At 44.4% G+C, this 15,277-nt stretch overlaps 1 protein-coding gene across 6 annotated transcripts in view; it reads left to right on the top strand.

Moving 5' to 3' along the window:
- LOC132889259 (KH domain-containing RNA-binding protein QKI) overlaps positions 1 to 15,277 on the top strand; it is a 214,809-nt gene that overhangs the window by 119,029 nt on the left and 80,503 nt on the right. For all 6 annotated transcript variants that reach the window (XM_060925573.1, XM_060925571.1, XM_060925577.1 and 3 more), the window contains exon 3: positions 12,204 to 12,320. In XM_060925573.1, coding sequence (XP_060781556.1) covers positions 12,204 to 12,320 — 117 coding nt within the window. The remainder of the gene's footprint in view (positions 1 to 12,203; positions 12,321 to 15,277) is intronic.

The following is a 15,277-nucleotide window of genomic DNA, read 5'->3' as shown; positions in this document are numbered from 1 at the left end:
GATACTACCCTAATGCATCAGCCTGATTTTTGATGGCTTTTGCGACAATATGACATCCATACAAACGTGTACCATCACAGGGAACCCAGTCATAAACACAAGGCAACGTATCTCATAAACACTTGATCACCGGACAGTGAAATTTATATCTTTATTTGCATAAAAGTTATCCAACGCTTATTTTTATTGTGCGTTTTAAAAAATAACATGGGATTATTTCCTAACACGTTTAACGAAAAATATTCACAACAGTTTCATATAAAACTAGTTAAAACAGTTTTATTACTTTCTGGTCCTGGTGTCTTCCACCAAGTGCAGAACCATGGAGTTGCAATTTGGTATGGCAGTTGGACAAGCCACGATGCGTGTGATATTCTCCTGCATTAGTGAAGTAGTAAGAAACCCTTACACCTTACAAGGGCGGCACGGTCGCCTCACAGCAAGAAGGTTCTGGGTTCGAACCCAGCAGCCAGCGAGGGCCTTTCTGTGTGGAGTTTGCATGTTCTCCCCGTGTCCACGTGGGTTTCCTCCGGGTGCTCCGGTTTCCCCCAAAGACATTAGGTTAATATGGGACGGGCTTGGGCTGAGGTGCCCTTGAGTGAGGCACCGAACTCCCAACTGCTCCCCGGGCGCTGTTAGCATGGCTGCCCTTTGGGTATGTGTGTGTGCTCATTGCTTGTGTGTGTGTTCACTGCTTCTTTCTTTCTTTCACCTGATTTATGAAAGTGAATTGCACATGAAATAGCTCTTAAGAATAATGTACAACATTGTCCTCCGGTCTTCAAAATCAATCAGAAGTACGAAGCATTATAGTTAGATTATAAGGTGTAAATATGTAATAGGGTGGCACGGTGGTGTAGTGGTTAGCGCTGTCGCCTCACAGCAAGAAGGTCCGGGTTCGAGCCCCGTGGCCGGCGAGGGCCTTTCTGTGCGGAGTTTGCATGTTGTCTGCGTGGGTTTCCTCCGGGTGCTCCGGTTTCCCCCACAGTCCAAAGACATGCAGGTTAGGTTAACTGGTGACTCTAAATTGACCGTAGGTGTGAATGGTTGTCTGTGTCTATGTTACCCCTTTTCCACCAAATCAGTTCCAGGGCTGGTTCGGAGCCGGTGCTGGTTCACAACTCGTTCAACTTGCGAGCCAGCTGAGAACCAGTTTGCTTTTCCATAGCTCACGGTGCCACGTCATTACGTCGCTGTATACGTCAGTTACGTCGCTACGTTTGCTTAAACCTTGGCACGAATATCGAAGCAAAAACAACACGGAAGAAGCAGCAGCAACAACAACAATAATAATAATGGATGACTTCGCGTTTGTACAGCTGCTGCTTCTCGTCGCTTAAAAATGGCGATCTTTCGCGGTCTTGTTATTGTTGTTGGTCTTAACAACTCCGCCCCCCCGCTGACGTAAGCGGTTCTTTCCTCTGGCCCAGCAGAGAGCTGGTGCTAGCCTGGAACCGTTTTTTCTGGCCCCAGAGCCAGTTCTTTGTCAGTGGAAACAGAAAACCCGGTTCCAAACTAAGCACTGGCCCCGAACCAGCCCTGGAACTGCTTTGGTGGAAAAGGGACATGTGTCAGCCCTGTGATGACCTGGCGACTTGTCCAGGGTGTACCCCGCCTTTCGCCCGTAGTCAGCTGGGATAGGCTCCAGCTCGCCTGCGACCCTGTAGAACAGGATAAAGCGGCTAGAAATAATGAGAGAGAGAGATAACCTGTTATCACCCAAATGAGGATGGGTTCCCTTATGAGTCTGGTTCCTTCCTCATGTCATCTGAGGGAGATTTTCCTTGCCACCGTCTCTTCAGGCTTGCTCATTGGGGATAAAATCAGCTCATGTTTAAAATCTTTAATTTTCTGTAAAGCTGATTTGCGACAATGTCTGTTGTTAAAAGTGCGATGTAAATAAACTCGACGATATTTTCCCTCACGTGTTCAGGTTTTCTATCCAACAATCTCTTCCTCAAATGAATTCCATTCATCAAAAATAACAGTCAATACGACTTCGAATAAATGTTGTGGTGAGGCTATGGGCTGCTACAACATCCTAGTTTACACCAAAGTTCCCCGTTCTAATCAATAGTCCTTCAAGGCCTGATTTATCAATCCTTTTGATATTCAGATTTAATTATGTTTTCACATGAGTGACTCTGTGCATAATCGACTACTTGTAAAACACTGCTGAGTGTACGTGGAGTTGATAACAGCGTGTTTCTGCCCCTGTTGCATATTGCATGGGCATGATATGAATAAAAAGGAGCAATTAAACTGTTCTTCAAGGAGCAAAAGCAACCATATTGGCATGGCATTTGTATTTATCAGCATACAAAATCTCGGAGTCGAAGAAACACGAACGTGTGTGTCTCATACTCTACACACATCAGGCGACTATTCTTTCACACCAATGACTAGACCACGTTTTACTCACCAGCAGGTGAACGTATCTTCATTTCATGACTGTTATTCATGCGTTCTTGAAAACTGAACACAGGTAATGGTTATGTAGTGTTACATAGCCCTCAAAATATCACTGCAAGGCAAATATCCTTCTTTTAAGTCTTGTCCAATGTTTCAAGGTGTCCTTGGACAGGGAGTCAGAGGGAAAACTAGAGGAGCTCCAGGAGACCTTCGTTTTTATACGTATAGCTTTGTTCATGCACAGGTGGAGGTAAATTGCACGGGCATACTGTATACGTAATTTAATATACCCTGTTATCTGTATACTGTGTCTCCCTGAGTGGAAAAGCTTTTTATTTCAGAGGAGTGGGAGTCCTTCATAAAAAATGTAATGCAACCACTTTAGAACAAGTACGCATGTGAATCACGGGCCAGTCATATTTGTTAAAGTTATTTTCATGTTACTGTGTGAGCAGTAGGATGATGAGGGCTAAGAGCTTAGAATGTGCCCCAAAGCAACACCGGCTCAAAGGCAACATACAATATTCATATCATGTCAGAGAGCTTGAGAAGAAGGAAATTTCTTTGCCTTTAATGCACGCATGCACGCACTGTACGGGTTGATCTCAAGATGATCACTACTACAAACCTTATTATTGCACTCCATCTCTTGATTATTACATATTTCTCATCTCATCTCGTCATCTCTAGCCGCTTTATCCTGTTCTACAGGGTCGCAGGCAAGCTGGAGCCTATCCCAGCTGACTACGGGCGAAAGGCGGGGTACACCCTGGACAAGTCGCCAGGTCATCACAGGGCTGACACACAGACAACCATTCACACTCACATTCACACCTACGGTCAATTTAGAGTCACCAGTTAACCTAACCTGCATGTCTTTGGACTGTGGGGGAAACCGGAGCACCCGGAGGAAACCCACGCGGACACGGGGAGAACATGCAAACTCCGCACAGAAAGGCCCTCGCCGGCCACAGGGCTCGAACCCGGACCTTCTTGTTGTGAAGCGACAGTGCTAATCACTACACCACCGTGCCAATTAAATTGAAAAACAAACAAATCTGTTCCGAGGGGGGGGAATAAAAAATAAAAAACATACAATAAGTTGGTTGCATAAGTGTGCACACCCTTAAACTAATACTTTGTTGAAGCACCTTTTGATTTAATTACAGCATTCAGTCTTTTTGGGTTCACACCCGCCATCAGTTAAAATGACTCTGATTAACCCCAAATAAAGTTCAGACATTTACTCAGTTGCATCCTCCAGCAAAAGCCAGGGTTCACAGAGAGCTTACAAAGCATCAAAGGGATCTCAGTGTTGAAAGGTATCAGTCAGGAGAAGGGGACAAAAACATTTCCACGGCATTAGATATACCATGGAGCACAGTGAAGACAGTCATCAAGAAGTGGAGAAAACATGGGACAACAGTGACATTACAGAGAACTGGACGTCCCTCCAAAATTGATGAAAAGACAAGATGAAAACTGGTCAGGGAGGCTGCCAAGAGGCCAACAGCAACACTGAAGGAGCTGCAGGAATTTCTGGCAAGTACTGGCTGTGTACTACATGTGACAACAATCTCCCGTATTCTCCATATGTCTGGACTATGAGGTAGGGTCAAAGAAAAACATCCAGGCCCGGCTAAATTTTGCAAAAAAATGACATCAACTCTCCCAAACGCATGTGGGAAAATGTGTTATGGTCTGATGAAACCAAGGTTGAGCTTTTTGGCCACAATTCCAAAAGGTCTGTTTGGTGCAAAAACAACACTGCGCATCACCAAAAGAACACCATCCCCACGGTGAAGCATGGTGGTGGCAGCATCATGTTTTGGGGTTGTTTTTCTTCAGCTGGAACAGGGGCTTTAGTCAAGGTGGAGGGAATTATGAACAGTTCTAAATACCAGTCGATTTTGGCTCAAAACCTTCAGGTGTCTGCTAGAAAGCTGAAGATGAAGAGGAATTTCATCTTTGAGCACGACAACGACCCCAAAAAAGTTTTGGAACGGCCCAGCCAGAGCCCAGACCTAAACCCAATTGAAAATCTGTGGGGTGACCTGAAGAGGGCTGTGCACAAGAGATGCCCTCGCAATCTGACAGATCTGGAGCGCTTTTGCACAGAAGAGTGGGCAAATGTTGCCAAGTCTAGATGTGGCAGGCTGATAGACTCCGACCCCAAAAGACTGAATGCTGTAATTAAATCAAAAGGTGCTTCAACAAAGTATTAGTTTAAGAGTGTGCACACTTATGCAACCAGCTTATTGTACGTTTTTTATTTTTTTATGTTTCCCCCCCTAACAGATTTGTTTGTTTTTCAATTGAATTGTACAGGTTATAGGTCGGGCGGCACGGTGGTGTAGTGGTTAGCGCTGTCGCCTCACAGCAAGAAGGTCCGGGTTCGAGCCCCGTGGCCGGCGAGGGCCTTTCTGTGTGGAGTTTGCATGTTCTCCCCGTGTCCGCGTGGGTTTCCTCCGGGTGCTCCGGTTTCCCCCACAGTCCAAAGACATGCAGGTTAGGTTAACTGGTGACTCTAAATTGACCGTAGGTGTGAATGTGAGTGTGAATGGTTGTCTGTGTCTATGTGTCAGCCCTGTGATGACCTGGCGACTTGTCCAGGGTGTACCCCGCCTTTCGCCCGTAGTCAGCTGGGATAGGCTCCAGCTTGCCTGCGACCCTGTAGGACAGGATAAAGCGGCTAGAGATAATGAGATGAGATGAGATGAGGTTATAGGTCACATTAAAGGTGGGAAAAGTTTTGAAATTATTTATCATGGTCTCAGGTTTTCCTGATGTAAAAAAAAAATCATTTTAACGGGGTTTGTACACTTTTTATATCCACTGTAGTCACAACTGTGGAAACAGGAAAATCATTACAGTTTTAACATGAAGTCTGTTTTGTTGACGTTATCAGCTGTTCATTGATGGAAACTTGAGTACAAAACTGTCCATGACAACTGCAGTCCTAGTTAGCATGTCAACTGTCATCCTCAGCCATAGATGTATTACTGTAACACTGTGTTCACACTTATACCGGTACGAAAGTGGTATAACTGTATCGATACAAAGTATACCGGTACAGTTTAGTGCATCTGTCCACACTAGAGAGAAATGTTTGCGGTTTTCTTTCACGGTAGTTGAAATGCGCGTGTGCGAAATGTTTCCGTGGTTACCGAGTAACTTCCTTCCGAGAATATGGCGGATGAAACAACGTGTGTGTGCTTTTTGTTGTCAGTGTACAGTCTGTATTTCTGGTGGTCATTTATTCAGTCGAATCGTATAAAACGCGCGAGGCAGTTGAGAAAGAAACAAAGAAAACGAATCTTCCTTTCTCCCCCCTCACTTTCTCCCTCTTTCCTTCTCTTCCCCTCCCTTTCTCTCCCTTTTCCCCTCTTCCTCCCCCCTTTCTTTGCTCCATGTAGCTCCACGGTCGTTTTGAGCCATTTTGACGTTTTATTTACAGCTGGACAGCACGTGCGTATTGCTGGAAGAAGTAGGAATGGTTCACTGCGTATGCGCATTATATTTGTATCGATACAGAGCCGCTTCATCTGTCCACACTACAGCAAAGCGCTACAGTACCGATACTGTACCGGTACGAAACCCATACATTTGTGGGTTTCGTACCGATACAGTTATACGGCTACAGTACCGCTATAGTTGCTAGTGTGGACAGGTGTTGCGGTACGAAAGTAGTATCGTATTGGTACAAAATCCCTAGTGTGGACAGGGTATTAGTGTCCAGCACCATCTTCCAAGTGTGACTTTCGACTGTCCATATGGGGCCGTCCTCCACAGGGGCAATATGATGAGACTCCAGCCAAACATAGGGCATCAGGATGGATCAGGCAGGCCCAGAGAACAGAAGAGGTCCGCACCATTGGTGTCTCAGGATTGACATGTAACTCAGCAGAGAGGGACAGAAAGAGGGAAGAGACGGTGGGGGGGGGGGACGATGACACAGGTTGTTAGGTATGCCCAATGTCTTTGTTTACAGCATCTGTGGCAAAACATTAGGTCAACGGAGAGAAGCACTTAGGCCCTGTCCACACGGCAACGGATTCAGGTGAATCCGATAAAATTGTTTATCGTTTCGGCCTGGCGTCCACACGGCACCGGCGTTTTGGGTGCCCCAAAACGAAATCTTTTGAGAACGGGTTCCAGAGTGGAAAGATCTGGCAACGGCGCTGTTGCGAAGTCGTCTGGATGAGTAGAACGGATTTGTTTATGATGACGTCACAACCACATGTGCTTCACGCCGGGTAGAAGTGTAACGAACTCGATGCGAGTTGTCAACAAATCCTATAACTTGGTTCATGAAACGCGCTTACAAAATATTTTCACTGTGAATATGTATTGTGTAATGGTGCAAAGTGAGAGAGAGAGAGAGAGAGGGAGAGAATAGCCCTTAGGGCAGAGTCAATCCCGCCAGCAAAAATAGGGAAAAAAAGGAGTGATCTCACCTCTTCAGATGTTGGTTTAAGTCCTACAATACATTCCTCAAAAAGGGCGTAGAAGAACAAATGAATCCATCAACGTGTAGCATTCAATTTATTCCGGACCATTAAAGACGCCGCCTTCCGCGTAGAATCATACGTCATCCTCGCCGCCATATTGGATGGGTCAAAGCGGAGAATAAAGATGCCTCATTCATGTGCTGCGTTTAACTGTACCAACAGGTTTACCGTCCAAACAAGATCACAAACGGGATTACCTTTCACAGGTGAGACTGGAAAAATACTTTTCATTGTATTTGGTCATTATAATGTAATTTTACGAACAGATTTTCCTGACTTTGTGGCTAATATGAAGTCTCGCGCATAATAGTTTATGCGCATGCGTCCTTACTTCTTCTATTGTTCTGGTGTCTCCGAAGGGACCGTCTTACAGCGCCCCTAGAGGTGTGGCATGTGTATTGCATCGTTTTCAGCAAGCGTTGCGTTGCCATATGGACCTGATATTTTACTGATCCGTTGCCCATGTGGACGCGATATTTTTTTTAATAACATCTCGTTGCCGTTGTCGTGTGGATGTAGCCTCAATTTGCCTCGTCAGAATGAAGTGTATGGCATGTTTAATATCACATTAGCACTTTTTATTTCTCTACTGATTACTTGTGGTTCTTCATTTCATCGCTCATCTAAACTACCGTAAAGCAGTTGGGCTGTTAAAAAGAGCAGAAGCAGGCTCACGGGCAAACAGTTAATGTTTGTCTCTTAAAACCAATCAAGGTTGGCTTTGTTTTACAGCTTGTCCGTCAAATCCATTCACACGTCAACATATGGCAGCATTTAGAGGGCGTCTGATCTTTTGACTGACATGTCTCAGGTTAGCTCCATCGATCAGGTGAAGGATCAGTGGCTCTTATCTTGTAGTGATTGGCCTGGAGCAGGCAGGGCACACTCACCACACATCGAGCGCCATTGTCGGAGCTCAGGCTGATGAGCTGCAGAGATAACGTTCGACAGCTTGCTGAGACAAGGTGCCTCCCAGGAAATCTCATTCTCTCTCTCTTCTGGCTTTCTTACTTCCTTTTTTCATTTTTATTATAGGCTATAGTTATATCAAGGATTTGTGTAACGTTTCTGTACAGTGTCTTTTCATCAGCACTAGGAGTCTAATTATACTGGCATGTTTGTTTTTTTTGTGCTGAAATGTGTGTGGATTTTGAAGATTCCATTGTTTAAAAATGCATGAGGTCAATTTTATCCGGGTGTTAAAGGTTGCATCTCAAAACAGAGCTGAGAAGAGCATTTGGGAACAAACTCAGCCATCCAGTGGCGAACCATTACTATTAGAGCTGGGACTTGAGCTCAGCCAAAACTTAGCCAGACACACCAAAAACCAACAGGGCAAAGGATTTTGCAAGGGATTAGTGGCAGGGTGCCAGGTAGCTCCGTTGTGTGAAGTTGTCGATGTTGATTTTGAAAGTAACTAAGTAAATTACACAAGGAAATGAATACTTAAGTCTGAGTGAAAAATACTGTGGTGACCATGCGTGGAAGAAAAGTCTGGAGACAGAACTCTTAGGCTACATCCACACGACAACGGCAACGAGATGTTATTTAAAAATATATTGCGTCCAAATGGGCAACGATCAGTAAAATATCAGGTCCATATGGCAATGCAACGCTTGCTGAAAACGATGCAATACGCATGCCACACCTCTAGGGGCGCTGTAAGACGGTCCCTTCGGAGACACCAGAACAATAGAAGAAGTAAGGACGCATGCGCATAAACTATTATGCGCGAGACTTCATATTAGCCACAAAGTCAGGAAAATCTGTTCGTAAAATTACATTACAATGACCAAATACAATGAAAAGTATTTTTCCAGTCTCACCTGTGAAAGGTAATCCCATGTGATCTCGTTTGGATGGCAAACCTGTTGGTACAGTTAAACGCAGCTAATCTTTATTCTCCGCTTTGACCTATCCAATATGGCGGCGAGGATGACGTATGATTCTACGCGGAAGGCGGCGTCTTTAATGGTCCGGAATAAATTGAATACTACACGTTGATGGATTAATTTGTTCTTCTACGCCCTTTTTGAGGAATGTATTGTCGGACTTAAACCAACATCTGAAGAGGTGAGATCGCTCCTTTTTTTCCCTATTTTTGCTGGGGGGATTGACTCTGCCCTAAGGGCTATTCTCTCTCTCTCTCACTTTGCACCATTACACAATAAATATTCACAGTGAAAATATTTTGTAAGCGCGTTTCATGAACCAAGTTATAGGATTTGTTGACAACTCGCATCAAGTTCGTTACACTTCTACCCGGCATGAAGCACTCACAGTCATGTGGTTGTGACGTCATTGTAAACAAATCCGTTCTACTCATCCAGACGACTTCACAACGGCAACGTTGCCAGATCTTTCCACTCTGGAACCCATTCTCAAAAAGATTGCGTTTTGGGCACCCAAAATGCCGGTGCCGTGTGGACGCCAGGCCTAAACGATAAACAATTGTATCGCAGTCACCTGAATCCGTTGCCGTGTGGACAGGGCCTTAGTTTCTCAGTCGTTAGCCTGTGCTACTTGCTCTCGATAGCACTGGCTTGACTGCTTTATTAGCATTCGCTAACACTACTGATGAACGCTACACTGGCTGGAAGGTGACTTCACTGCTGCACTGACTTGCAGTTAAGCTAGTGTCAGCCTTTGAGAAGGATTCGTACGATAAATTTTTGGTCCCTCCCACTATAAATCAAAATCTGATTGATTAATTCATCTGTCATTTCCTACATAAATATACACTGCCATGGCCTTCTGTCCTGGCAATGAAGTCCTAGCCAATGAGTGAGCCAGGTCTAAACTGTTCTCTGCCTAGAGACGACAAACAAAAAATGTCATTGGAGAACTCTATTTTAATGTTTTCAAGACAGTAACCCTTTCATTTCTGAAGCAAATTTGATAGAAAACGAGGCTGAATTAGAAGAGGATAATTATAATGAAATTATGAAAGAAATTAAATGGAGCATTTGAAATGCTGATATGTTTGGGCCTTCTCTGAAGGCTTAGAAGGCCCTGACGGTTCCCCTCTGCAAGCGTCCCTTTTGCCATGTAGAAAACTCATGGCGAAACTAATAATTGGTAACTAATTCTGTCAATCTGGTTTTAATGAGTGCATTTACACTACCGTTCAAAAGTTTGGGGTCACCCAGACAATTTTGTGTTTTCCATGAAAAGTCACACTTTTATTTCCCACCATAAGTTGTAAAATGAATAGAAAATATAGTCAAGACATTTTTCTGGCCATTTTGAGCATTTAATCGACCCCACAAATGTGATGCTCCAGAAACTCAATCTGCTCAAAGGAAGGTCAGTTTTATAGCTTCTCTAAAGAGCTCAACTGTTTTCAGCTGTGCTAACATGATTGTACAAGGGTTTTCTAATCATCCATTAGCCTTCTGAGGCAATGAGCAAACACATTGTACCATTAGAACACTGGAGTGAGAGTTGCTGGAAATGGGCCTCTATACACCTATGGAGATATTGCACCAAAAACCAGACATATGCAGCTAGAATAGTCATTTACCACATTAGCAATGTATAGAGTGGATTTCTGATTAGTTTAAAGTGATCTTCACTGAAAAGAACAGTGCTTTTCTTTCAAAAATAAGGACATTTCAAAGTGACCCCAAACTTTTGAATGGTAGTGTAAATATTGCATTACAGCAAGGAAGAGGAATCGGTCTTAAATTGCAGTAAAGGCTAGCCTGGCAAGCCAGACTAAATGTGAATATTTAGTCTGGCCTCGATCCGTAGACATTTCCGAAATTAAATAAGTTTTCAAAATGCGTATTAATTAATAAACAGGTTCTAGATATTAAGAAGTTTGGAGATAATGACCACAAGTTTGGAGTCTGTACCACATACACATTTTTTTCCAAGTGTTTTTCAAGGGTTTGCTTAAACTGTTTTTGAGAGTTTTTATTTAGTGGTGTTTGGTGAAATAATTTCCCTTAAATTTAAAATAACGGGAAAATAAGAAACAATCAAAAAGTAATGTTTCAAAGCTGTTTATTAATTCTTCGTACTGCACAAACTAGCCCCATCCTTTTGGCTACGAGCAGAGCCAGCTGGTAGATCAGACTTTTGCCATAGCCGGTCGGCAAAACAGCGAAAACGTCCTTCTTGAAAAGGAATGAGCGGAGAGCCTCTTCCTGCTCATGTTTCAACGAAAACTCCAAGTCTAATTCTTCTAAAACTGATTCCAAAGCGGAGTCAAACGCGCGCTGTTCACTAGCCGTAGCCATCTTTCCTGTTGCGCTTTCTCCAGCGTCACGCAGCTTTGTCGTCACTCCTGCAAAAGCCCGCCCAAAGAATCCAAACAAACACCTTGCGTTGTGATTGGCGGGCACGATTTGATGCCTGGGGTGTTTTTGTTTATATGGTGCGAGGCTAGACCCATTCGCTAGACAAAAAATATTTTTGGCTGCTAGGTGGGTGGGTCTAGTTTACTAGGCTAAGTAAAGGCTGAAATCTGTCCCTATTTCATTGACCCACCAAAAATCTCCAAGGATGAACAGTAGAACTTTCAGTACCAAGATTACTGATTATCCCATTAGTGTAATTTCATGTTTTCACGGTGGTGTAGTGGTTAGCACGGTCGCCTCACAACAAGAAGGTTCCGGGTTCGAACCCAGCGGCCGGCGAGGACCTTTCTGTGTGGAGTTTGCATGTTCTCCCCATGTCTGCGTGGGTTTCCTCCGGTTTCCCCCACAGTCCAAAGACATGTAGTTAGGTTGACGTAGGGTGGCCTTGGGCTGAGGTGCCCTTGAGCAAGGTACCTGACCCCTGACTGCTCCCTGGGCGCTCTAGTGTGGCTGCCCACTACTCTGGGTGTGTGTGCGCATGTGTTCACTGCTTCAGATGGGTTAAATGCGGAGGACGAATTTCACTGTGCTTGAAGTGTGCATGTGACAAATAAAGGTTTGTTTCTTTTTCTTTTTATTATAGTTTTTTGTTTTAGTCATATTTCGTCCCTTTTTTTTCTAAATGTCGATTATGGAAGCATTTTTACACACTTTCTTTGAAACATGGATTTGTGTATTGTAGAAACTTTAATTTAATACATTTAATCTCGTGTGTAAGCAGAGGACTCCGTGTTACGAAAGCAATGAAAGAAATTAAATGGAGCATTTGAAATGCTGATATGTTTGGGCCTTCTGCGAAGGCTTAGAAGGCCCTGACGGTTCCCCTCTGCAAGCGTCCCTTTTGCCATGTAGAAAACTCATGGCGAAACTAACAATTGGTAACTAATTCTGTCAATCTGGTGTTTGTGTGTTGCAGTTTAATTTCGTAGGACGGATCCTTGGCCCACGGGGGCTTACGGCCAAGCAACTGGAGGCTGAGACAGGATGCAAGATCATGGTGAGAGGCAAAGGCTCCATGCGAGACAAGAAAAAGGTAAGCCCATACAGTACGCATACATGCACCATCACTCGTGCATTCAAGCAATGATTCTGCAAAACCCTGTTCGTTTACAGTAAGGAGTATATGAGTATAGAGGAAGGAGTGCACATCATGTGCAGGTCTGTGCAATTTGTGAGGCCTTTCCTGACACCCCCCCCCCCCCCCCCCCCCCCCCCCAGTGCTGCAGCTGAGAGTTTTGGGCAGGTGTTCAAACATTGTCCTTGGCATGAGAGCTGAACCCAGTGTCCCTGCCAGGGCTCCTGTCCCAGTCAAACGCCAGATTGAGTGTTGCATGCTGGGTATCTATCTCTCTAGACCAGTGGGGGTCTGGGAGGGTCTGGGGGTAAGCGGTTATGTCCATAGTCTATTACCAGAGTCTGTGACGACTTGGATAAACATAAGCCTAGGTCACAACCGGACGTACCGGTATGATTTTTTGACCGTGCGATTTTTGGCGTTTCCCAAATCGCTGCGGTTTTTTTTTCGTGGAGAAAGACGCACATTGGCCGTAAGTTTGTCTTGCAACCTGAAAAAAACGTAAGCGCCCGTAGAGTTTGTTTGACATGACAAAGAACCTCTGCGGCCGGTCTACGGCTCGAAAATCAGCACGTCACACTCACGCCCTCCGTGCGTTTCTTGCGTTTTTTGCACGTAGACCGGCCGTAGGAGCACGTACGGCCGGTTGTGACCGAGGCAATATACACGCTTAGGCTTTTGTGTATGAGTAGAGGTAAGTCTGTGTTCCTGCTAAGTCATAATGTGGTTGCGGAATTTAGTTTCAAAGCAAATAATAAATGTAGCTAGTTGCATGAGTGACCTGTTTGTTGTTGTTTTTTGTTTTTTTTTCCCCCTCCAGCCTCCTGTGTATAAGAGGATGTGAGAAAATGGTGCAGGGCTGGTCTCGTATTTAGACAAGTGACTCTTGCAGAGATAGTTATCAAAGGTCATGTTGCACGGTGCTGAGTGGGAGCAGGCAGAAAAATAAAACAAGTGCTCTGTAAAAAGTGCCGTTGTCATCTCACACTCCGTTTCCACATCTGGATCGGTTCTGCGTCCTGTCGGAGCACAGCTGGTCGTCGGTGTATTGGATCTCAGCTTTGTGTGCATGTCCATTCCGTGTGTTTTCGTGCGTCCGTGTGTCCGTGCATGCGTGCGGGAGTTTGTGTGTGCTCAGTCCTGCCCCTCGCAGCTAGCACTGCTAGGGCATTTGACATGGATGGGGTCATTAGAAGCTCTCGTGTGAAAAGTGCAAACATTCACATGCATGCTTGAGCGTGCTTGTTTAAGGACATGGTAACTAAAGTTGTCCATTAAATAGCAAGTAACCTCTGTGGAGAGCTTCATCAACCATCAGGCCATCTTTCCTTCCCACCTCAGTTTCAGCTTATTCTTTGTGTTTACATGTTTGATCAGATTAGTCTCCATTTGGGCAAGTGTGCTGGTTTTCTGTCTTTTTTTTTTTTTCATGACTCGCTCTCGCTCCTTTTTTCCACGTAAATGCGCACACACATGCACGTGAACCAGTGTGAGCATGGCTTAAGTGATACAAATGCGATCTGACGTGTGTGCGGAGTGAGCTAGGAATCTTTTCAGGGTCTACTGGCCATTATTAGGCTTCAGATCCTTAAATATTTGCTTTATTCACAATTATAATGTCTTCATATGTTTCTTTAAACAGACTTAATAACATCCTAGTTATACTTATGAAAGCATATTCAGTTTTTGGCGTTTTTTTGTTTTCTTTCATGAATCATTTTCAACCATATTTTAAGAGTCTTCAAAACTAAAATGAAGCCTCATCAGTTGTACATAACCAGACAATAGTAACACTTATTGATGCCATCTAAACGCAATTGAGTTTCTTTTGTCTTACGCTTGCCTAAAGCGCAACTTTAATGTGAGCAGAGATGGCATCTGGTAGCAGGATCATTTTCTGCGAACACCCAAGGCAAGGTTTTCCACAGCCTGCACATCTATCCCGCTCTCATTTTAAAGACATCTCACGCCGCATCTGAAAATTGAACAAAATAGACTTTCATCATCTTTTGAAATCTCTTTTGGAAGTGTAATGGAGATGCCCGAACTATAAAGTGAATGATTAAGGCACACTATGCACACACACACACACACATACACACACTTGTACTTCTACATCTTGTATCTTGTATCTTTGTGGCGACACTCATTGAGATAATGCATTACCCTATACAACTAAATACCTAAACATAATTCTAACCTGAACCCTGAAACTAAAGGTGATGATACACGGGGCAACATTTTGAGCAATGTTGCCAGCAATGGGCAACCAGTTGAGATGCAAGGCAACTAAATAGGGCAACAGACAATTGGCAGCAGCCAATCAGATAAGAGCAAGTCTATTGCCAGGGAGACCGACACCGCAAAGATGGACACTGAAACATTTGCAGCGGTCACTTTTGTCTTGGCTTCAACCTTGATTTTGCCAAGTAAGTATCACTTCTGGGGCGGCACGGTGATGTCGTGGTTAGCGCTGTCGCCTCACAGCAAGAAGGTCCGGGTTCGAGCCCCGTGGCCGGCGAGGGCCTTTCTGTGTGGAGTTTGCATGTTCTCCCCGTGTCCGCGTGGGTTTCCTCCGGGTGCTCCGGTTTCCCCCACAGTCCAAAGACATGCAGGTTAGGTTAACTGGTGACTCTAAATTGACCGTAGGTGTGAATGTGAGTGTGAATGGTTGTCTGTGTCTATGTGTCAGCTCTGCGATGACCTGGCAACTTGTCCAGGGTGTACCCCGCCTTTCGCCCGTAGTCAGCTGGGATAGGCTCCAGCTTGCCTGCGACCCTGTAGAACAGGATAAAGCGGCTAGAGATAATGAGATGAGATGAGTATCACTTCTGGGACAAAACTGAATACTCTGGTCAAAAGATAATTTGCCATTATTTTAATATTTATAAGTAAAAAAAAATAACCACATTATT

Source organism: Neoarius graeffei, chromosome 7 (assembly GCF_027579695.1).
Source record: "Neoarius graeffei isolate fNeoGra1 chromosome 7, fNeoGra1.pri, whole genome shotgun sequence".
Lineage (NCBI taxonomy): Eukaryota > Metazoa > Chordata > Actinopteri > Siluriformes > Ariidae > Neoarius > Neoarius graeffei.
The sequence above is the reverse complement of the archived record's forward strand: the minus strand, read 5'-3'. Positions and strand labels throughout refer to the sequence as shown.